Genomic DNA, 9,073 nt, shown 5'->3' with positions numbered 1-9,073 from the left:
ATTACACACAGAGATGAAATTAACAGTGATCTCCAATTGATGCAGTGCTTTCAGACCAACAGACGCAGGCACGACAGTGAAGCCCACAGTGGAGGACCTGCTCTGGATCCACGGACAGCTGAAGATGGCCAGAGTTTGAGTGCCTCCTGCCCACAAAGCTGACTCCGGACATCTTCCTCCTCGCCTGCAGAGCTCAGCCCTCTCCTTGCGGGGGGCGGGGTGGTTGGTCTCCCAAGGCTCAGTCACTCACCCCAGGGCCAGCTTCCCCAACTCTGACCCAGCAGCTCCTCCTGGCTGGCCCACCGAGATCTGTGCTCTCTGGATTCAGATGCCCAGCGGGTGGTTGCTGCCCGGGGAAAGCAGCAAGGTAAGGAGGCAGAGAGCCTGGGTCTGGGTCAGGCACACAAGAAGTGTGTGAGAGGGCATGAGGGAGGAGGCGGGAGGAAATGGGAGACTGAGAACATGAGAAAGAGCGTGGGAGAGCAGGGCAGAGGAAGGTCAGTAGAGACCAGAAGTCAGCACTTCTTTCTGGACCACTAATGTTTTACTTTCAAGTTGTTGTCCACGGTTAGTGGGGCTGGAAAGCACTGCTGTAAGGCAAGCAGCAGGCTGATTCCTTCTTAAAAATAAATCTTTACACAATTTACAGTCACTGGGGATACTTTGAGAATAGACGTGAGCAGGAAGTGCTCTTGAACAACTACAAGTTAGTAAGGACAAAGGCTCCGCCTGGATGCTGATCACAGTAATTCATCTGTATTCAGTTACATATCCTCCAACAATGTTTTATTCTTCTACTTGAATGGCATACTTTGAAGATATGGTTTTGGCATCCATTTTCTTTATTTTTTTTATTTATTTATTTTTCAACGTTTATTTATTTTTGGGACAGAGAGAGACAGAGCATGAACGGGGGAGGGGCAGAGAGAGAGGGAGACACAGAATCGGAAACAGGCTCCAGGCTCCGAGCCATCAGCCCAGAGCCCGACGCGGGGCTCAAACTCACGGACCGCGAGATCGTGACCTGGCTGAAGTCGGACGCCTAACCGACTGCCCCCAGGCGCCCCTCCATTTTCTTATAGCAAGCAAGTACTTGGGCTCAAGTTCTACCTCTGGCATCTCTGAAGAAGAAAATGTAGCTTCAGGCTTAGTAACTGGTAAATCAAGTCCTAATGAATCTCTTGAAATAAAATGAACAGCAACTGAAAAGCTCTAAAGCACCTAATAGATGCTATCTGGAAAAGTAAAAGATAATAGTGAAACAAAGAATGGAACTGGAAAAAGCCCAAGTCAAGTTACTTCAGTTAAAGCAGTATGTTTTTAAAAATATCAGCCAGGTCACGATCTCGCGGTCCGTGAGTTCGAGCCCCGCGTCGGGCTCTGGGCTGATGGCTCAGAGCCTGGAGCCTGTTTCCATGTCTGTGTCTCCCTCTCTCTCTGCCCCTCGCCCGTTCATGCTCTGTCTCTCTCTGTCCCAAAAATAAAATAAACGTTGAAAAAAAATTAAAAAAAAAAATACATTTCTCTTTAAAAAAAAAAAATAATAATAAAAATAAAATAAAATAAAATAAAAATATCATACTCCACCAGGGGGGAAATCAATTTCATTCTTTAGAATCGATTCTGAGACTTATATCACCGTATTACTGGAAGGTAGAATGGTAAACATTATTTCATACTGGAATATTTCCAAGATTACTCTCATACCTTCAGCTGTTAGAAACCAACAACTGGGTACTCCTTCGGTTAACTTTGTTCCCGATGGGAGGTCTAATCTTAGCTTGAACTGCAGAGTCTGTCCTGGAGATGCAGCCACTGGGGGAAGTCGAATGTTTGGAGCAGATTTAGGTAGTTTGGGTAATGTCTTCTGTTTTTCTCCTAGGAATGGGCCATCTACAACAGCGTTTTCAGGTCTGAAGACTGGGAGCTAGGAAATAAGGAAATCTGTTAATTAAAGCACAACTGCTTTATAGTAATTGTAAAGGGCTTAATTTTGGACTTCAGTAGAAAAATGAGGTTCTGTATCAATGAAACTTAATTGCCATTCTAGTCTGAATTAGAAATGTGCTTACTGGGGCGCCTGGGTGGCGCAGTCGGTTGGGCGTCCGACTTCAGCCAGGTCACGATCTCGCGGTCCGTGAGTTCGAGCCCCGCATCAGGCTCTGGGCTGATGGCTCGGAGCCTGGAGCCTGTTTCCAATTCTGTGTCTCCCTCTCTCTCTGCCCCTCCCCCATTCATGCTCTCTCTCTGTCCCAAAAATAAATAAACGTTGAAAAAAAATTAAAAAAAAAAAGAAATGTGCTTACTTAGACGTCCTTATGATTATTTTATAGGCCGAGAAACGTATTTCATCCTGGCAAAAAAAGTTACCAATACTAACGAATGAAACAGAACTAAGTTCATTGTCTGATATGTTTACAGATGGTAGGAAATTAAAGTAATACGTTATCAATTTAAATGTAGGGGGTATAATTCCAATTCCAATTTTCACTGCCAACTATAAGATGATCTATGTCAGGAGAAATGACACTTACGTTATGATGGCAGTCTGTATTTTCACTTTAAATCTTAGGAATCTAAAATCCTAGAATTTTAGAAAAAAAAAAACTCTTGCTTTTTTTTTCAGGCAAATGTGATATATCAGGAGGCAGCTTGAAAAATTTTGGAGACTTTATCCTTATCTTTAAAAAACTGGAAGAAACTTAAATGAGTTCTAATCAATCTTATTTTCAATGTGTTGAGAAATGTGGCTGCTAGAGTTTCCTTTGGGAGGTTATTTGGTAATGACTCACCACAGGAAACGACTACACATTAATTTAAGAATCGTTAAAAAAAAAAAAAAAAAACCTTGACAACCCACCCCACATGATATGTGTGGTATGATGTATCTCTATACATTTTGTTTTTAGACATTTAAACACAGATCGAGTCCTCTTTTTTCCTCTTCTGAAAGTTCAAATTCTCTTCAATTTCCAGTATCTTAAACACTCTCGGCACAAATGGAAGTTTTATTTTAACAAGAACAGGGCATTCCTGAACTAGGCATTCGCTCGCTACTCTATCTACCTGTTTTGCCTCCAACACTGGAGATGGTTTAACCACAAGTGTCTCTGTCTGTGCTGTGAGGACTTTAGTAGGATTCTTGAAATGATACTCTTCAACTTCTACTTTCAGATTGCTTACCACAGAAATCGTTTTTGTTTCTAAATCCATCACTTTAATTTGATGATTATTGGTGTCTGCTACATATAATAACTGGCCATTCTCTCCAATACACAAGCCTCCTGGTTCATTAAAAGTTGACTCGGTGAAGCTGGAAGTGATAACGTTACTTGCGTCTCCGGTTCCTGCTAATGTTGTGCAGTTTTTTGTTTTGGGATCCACAACTTTAATCTAAAAACAAAGAACAAAGAAGTACACGTCTGAAGGCCAATCTCATGTTCGTAGTAAAGCGTAGTATCAAGCAGACCAGAGAATCGATTGCCATTAGCATCCTTGCTAAATGTCAGGAAAAGAATAGGCATTTCCGTATTTTCTTGAAAAGCCAAGCATTCAAATTACAGTCTCAGGGGAGACACTCCATTCTGAGAGCTAAAAACTATGTAAAACTCCCAGTTACATCTTATCTTCCAGCAGCAATCTTTGATGAAATATTTCTGGAATTAAATAAATAAAGTAAGATTCTTTTCCTGACAGTGGGGCACAGTTGAACTGACTTTCTTCTTTCTCATGAGCATCTAACCCTGGCTGAGAATTGGCTGCTTATGTTAAACCTAATGATTCCCAATTGTGCCTCAATTATGTTAATTTATGGTATCATCACAAGGTAGTAACATTTATTTTCCACTAGTTTTTATAGAAAAGAAAAATGCAATAAAAATGGCAACAGTTGAATAATCTGTGCAATAGAGACAAAAATGGAAATGCTGAAAATGGAATTATTTGCTAACAGGCACTGCAACTATGCAACAGCTCAGAAACGTTCCTTTGTTAGTTGACATATTAATTTCCCTGTCACCTGCCTTCTTTACTGTGTTACTAAGCAGCTTTGATGGATTGCAATTCACAATTTTTTGCTGTAGTCATTGGGAACGTGTTTAGTCCCTTCCCCAGCTCATAGTGCCATCATATGCTCTCTGCAAAGAAAGGACCAAGAAAAGAACAGCAAAGGCTTATACATAGTTGTCAAAGACTGTTACTCCTCTCTATTTTAAAGTGGCAGTTGGAGGAGGCTCACAGAGCTTTCAGCATTTTAAATGCCACAGATGCAAAGCAGGGTATTCTACAATTCAGTAAGGACTCACCTTGTGATTATAAGAATCTGCCACGTAAAGTAAATTCCTTTTCTTGTCCCAGGTTACTCCAAGTGGGTGCTGAAGCTTGGCATCGATTCCTACTCCATCAACATCACCATAAGCAAATAAATTCTTTTTTTTTTTAAAGAAAGAAACAGCACATATTAAAAATTTTACAGTCCACAGTATACGGTATAAAGTAAAAAGATGACTATGCTAGTTAAGTTAAAGAGGAAATGGGTCTGATTTTTTTTTTTAATGATTACTTATTTTTGAGAGATAGACAGAGCATGAATGGGGAGGGGCAGAGAGAGGGAGACACAGAATCCAAAGCAGGCTGCAGGCTCTGAGCTGTCAGCACAGAGCCCGACGCGGGGCTGGAACTCACGAGTCGTGAAATCATGACCTGAGCTGAAGTAGGATGCTTAACTGACTGAGCCACCCAGGTGTCCCGGAAATGGGTCTAATTTCACATAAATAGGCCTGGGTGTTTGATTTAGACCAGAAAAACAAAATGACAGAATTCTGAACCTCTTAATTTGTGGTGCTTGATAGTTTTATCCACAGTAATCACACCTCTAGCCAGGAACAGGTCAAGTCTACTAATCTGATGCTCTTTCCACCCTACTGCCTAATACCTAATCTACATTCTCCTCTTCTTTCAGTAATCAATATTTTATCCTTCCTTTACTTCTGAAGCCTTGACATGTGTGTAATCAAGCAGAGTCAACATCCAACTTCTCTTGGATGGTTTTGCTACTTGTGTTCCTTTATAGTCGCATTTCCTTTGGCCTCACTTCCACTTTAACTTACGGCGAGGCCACCAACTCTGTCTCCTAAAATTTATTCACTCTTCGCAATTCAAGAACCGCAAGCCTGGCAGGGTCTGGGCGCAGCATGCAACAGTGACTTTCGGGCATTACCATGGGGTCTCGTTCTCCTCCTACAAGGTGCCTCACCGCCCCGTCCCTCAGTGACACAGCTCTCACGGTGCTGCTCTCGCTGTCTGCTACAAACAGGCAGCGCCAGGGCTCTTCAGAGGCCAGAGAAAGACCTGAAGGCTGGGCGAAGCCAGCCTTGTGAGGATACGCATTATTTCGGTTCTCTTCATTTCCACTTCCGGCGAACCGAAGGCAGGTTCCTTTTTGTAGCTCACTAAAAAAAGACAAGTTCATAGGCGGAATCAACATGGTTACGTTGTATCCAATTTAGTTAGCAAATGAATGTGAACAATGAAATCAGTGGTATAAGCATTGTTAAAAGCAAACTATGATCTTGGCCTAAAGAGTGCAAGTCAGCTTTGCTTTCACTGTAGTTTTTTTTAGAGAGAGAGAAAGCGAGCGCACGAGAGGGCGAAGGGCAGAGAGAGGGGGAGACCGAGGACTCAAGCAGGCTTGAGCAGAAATCGATGTGGGCTCGAACTCCCAAACCATGCGATCATGACCTGAGCAGAAACCGAGTCAGATACTCAACCGACTAAGCCACCCAGGTGCCCCTTTCACTGTACTTTTTCTAAATCATTAACTTACTCACTGTGTAAGGACACACACAAAATTGAAACTATTCTGAATGGCTAGATAGGAAGTCCCTGACAAGAATAAGGATCATACCATTGACTAGATAATTTTGGGGTTTTCCCCTACAAAATGGCCAGAGAGAGGTATAGTTGGATCCCACCTTCGCTTCCTACAGGATGATAATGCTGCTTTAATCAAATGTACAACGCATTTCTTAACATACAATAAGAAATTTCTATTTAAAGCACTCTGCAAGGATTCTTTTTGTAACATGGAGAAAGTTTTACACTTTGGCTTCTAAGTTTATGCTGGAGGAACAGTAAGGAAGACGTGGTGTGTTGAAGGAAGGGACGAAGCTCGCTCAGGATGCAAAATAATGAGACTATGTGCCCATCATCTCCAGATAGGGTGCAGCAGGCACAAGTCCAAAATGACCACCAATCACTTAGTTGATATGTCACCCATGCGAAGTTAGAGAACAGGGGTACAGGCAAAGGGTTATAGAATATATAAAATATGGGCACTTATTCAAGAAACTTCTAAAAAAAAATAGAGTCCTAGAAATACATGGGATAACTACTACACCAAATTAAGAGGTAATTAATAGGAGTCTTAATTTCAAATAGGAGTTTCCTTAATTAAATAAAAAAGAGTGGGGAGAAAAAGTACCTTCTAAAATGTTAGGAGTCTTGCCCACTGAAGATCAGTAATAAAGATAAAGCATCCTTAAAATTATGATACGGGTCCATGTGATCTGACTGGACATTTTCCTATTACGAGCGACAGTGACAACTCTACTTATTTGGAAATTTAGTTCACTCTTGACCATCTAGGTCGAAAACAGCCATCACTTACAACAGTATATTCTGGCCAGTTTTGCTACTTCTTTCTACTGTTTATAATGATGCCTCATATTAATGTTTCTGGTCACCTCACGGTTTGGGCCACTATCATCTCATGCCCAGAGAGCATCACAGCCCCATCGCTGCTATCTCTGTCCCTAGTCGTGTCCCACTCCAGATGCTGCCAATGTTCTTTCAAAATCACAGATCTAATCAGGTCACTTCCCAGCTTAGAACTTTCCATATAGGCATGCAGAATAACATTCACATGTCTTAAAAGGACACACAAGGCACTTCATGATTCGGCATTTACTCACATCACTGGTGTCATTTCCTGCCTAGAAAACCTCCCCTTTCCCTAACTCCTACTCCCCTCTCAGGTTTCAGTTTAGCAGCTTCTTCCCGGAAGCCTTTCTGGATAGCTCCTATCTTATTGCTATCGGGTGTTCTTATTCACTTTAAAGGACTGCTACAGTGATCCCTTTTACACACAGCACTGGCATTTCCCAGCTATTTTCTGTTTGGTGATCTCATTCTTCCTCCGTTAGTCCACTGAAGACAGCAACATTTAAAAAGCTTTATTCCTAATACAGTGAATATATTTTATCCCTTCAGATTAGCACAGGCCTAACATCCAGCATGTTTAATAAGTACGTAAGATGAATGACTAAATGTCGCCAAACAGCACACACAGCAACACATGCGCACACACACACGATTTGGAGCATCTGGTATGTTCGATCATCTATAGAACTACTCCTTCCTACTGATAAGTATATCTGAGATGATTAGCACTTACTTTCTATAGTGATTAAACGGTCTTTGTGGTCTAGGACTTCCATTCATTCATTTATTCTATAAACCCTTACCGAACTCCTATTATATACCACATACTATGCTATGCACAGGGGACATAGAAATGAATGAGAAAGGGTGCCTTAAGGGACAGTGTAGTAGAAGGAAACAGTTATGTAAACAAGTACAACCAGGAACGGGGAGGGGGAGGGGGAGAGAGAAGGAACTTATCAGCACAGTAATGTAACTACACAGGGGGTGCAGTGAGGTCATAGCAAAGAATATGCGTAGTTCTACCTGGAGTGTTAGGGAGAAGAAACAAGGCTCTACAGAAAGGATATAAAAAAAGTGTGCAGAGACACTAGTTTTTCATCTTTATATCCCCAACAGTGGCAGCAAAACTCCTACATTTCTGTATATAAACCAGGCACTAGGCTGAGCTCTTCATATATATTATTAATCCTCAAAACAAGCCAAGGAAGTAGATATAAATAAGGAAACGGAAGGATAGAAGGTTAAGTGGGCTCTCCTAAGCTCAGAGAGATAAGTGGCAGAGTCGGGATTCAACCTGAGGCATGACTACAAAACCCGAGCCATTAACCGCCCTGTCACCCAGTCCTCCAGTGTTTGTGTTAATGAGCGGGGATGTCTGGACTGCATGTTAGAGATGTGCCCACAGCTCCAGTTCTGTCTCTAGATGCTCCATAGGGCTGCTCTTCCCAGGTTCCCAGAAGTTAGCAATGGCAGTCACAAGACTTGGGCTCGTGAGATAGAAGTGACGTACGTCACTCCCAAGTAGAAGCTTTAAGAGCCACTGAGCGACTCACAACCTCTCTCTCTGCCAGGATGACTGGCAAAGCTCCAGACGGTGGCCGCTTCATCGGCCTGGTGGCAGAGGAACGCTCCCCAGTGAACCTACTGAGTCAGCCAGACACAAACCTTGTCTTACGCTCCCGACAATCGGAGAGGCAGTAACGGAGCTCCAGCCCAGCACACGCTAGTGACTAGCACACAGCGGAGCTGTGAGCGTGGAGACTCGGGGAGAGGGAATTCTGTGAACTCGTGTAGTTCACACGAGACAGAAACTGTCACTTACTTTTTCTTTGGTAGTCTGCCGCTGTCCAGGAGCAGTGCCCATATCTGATGAGTCCCTGCCATGGCTATCCAGAGAATGTCATCTCTTTGGACCTCTGAACCTTTACAAAAATAAACAGTAATTATCATATACATATCTCGTTAATACAAACACTCCACGTGTTTTAGAAGTTTAAAAGATGACAGCAGTTATGTTTACAAATCATCTGAAGAAAAAAATATTTGCAGCGTTTTAAGTTGTTTTTGAAATTTTCCCGTTTTCCTTGTGAAATGTTACTTAATATTTATAAATTTACCTGTAAATTCATAGAAATCCAAAGCGTTCTTAATAGCGGTCTGTCCCTCTGCCTCTCTGGACACAATGTTTGTAAATATTTAAGTTCTTATTTTATCTGCTAAAACAAGTTGACATATACTCTCCAGAGAACCTCTGCCAGTCAAATACCGAGCATTAACCACTGAAATTATATGCTTTAATAACAGGGTTTTTGTACAATTATCATGAAAAGACCCCATCTTTTAATACTGT

General features: G+C 42.0%; 1 protein-coding gene and 1 long non-coding RNA gene across 4 annotated transcripts in view; one reads left to right on the top strand and one right to left on the bottom strand.

The window, feature by feature from the left end:
- The window catches only part of LOC121037255 (uncharacterized), a 146,260-nt gene extending 144,271 nt beyond the window's left edge, over window positions 1-1,989 (top strand). For all 3 annotated transcript variants that reach the window (XR_005793677.1, XR_005793676.1, XR_005793678.1), the window contains 2 exons: window positions 12-367; window positions 1,883-1,989. This is a non-coding gene — a long non-coding RNA (uncharacterized LOC121037255). The remainder of the gene's footprint in view (window positions 1-11; window positions 368-1,882) is intronic.
- Window positions 1-9,073, bottom strand: part of NHLRC2 (NHL repeat containing 2) — a 60,739-nt gene that overhangs the window by 9,349 nt on the left and 42,317 nt on the right. Inside the window, exons 6-10 of the mRNA XM_040486505.1 lie at window positions 8,546-8,645; window positions 5,219-5,450; window positions 4,305-4,427; window positions 3,184-3,393; window positions 1,708-1,927 (exon numbers count right to left, since the gene is read on the bottom strand). Coding sequence (XP_040342439.1) covers window positions 1,708-1,927; window positions 3,184-3,393; window positions 4,305-4,427; window positions 5,219-5,450; window positions 8,546-8,645 — 885 coding nt within the window. The remainder of the gene's footprint in view (window positions 1-1,707; window positions 1,928-3,183; window positions 3,394-4,304; window positions 4,428-5,218; window positions 5,451-8,545; window positions 8,646-9,073) is intronic.

This window comes from Herpailurus yagouaroundi, unplaced genomic scaffold, assembly GCF_014898765.1.
Source record: "Herpailurus yagouaroundi ecotype Mexico unplaced genomic scaffold, PumYag 163, whole genome shotgun sequence".
Classification (NCBI taxonomy): Eukaryota; Metazoa; Chordata; class Mammalia; order Carnivora; family Felidae; genus Herpailurus; species Herpailurus yagouaroundi.
This window is presented reverse-complemented; position numbering and strand designations above follow the sequence as displayed.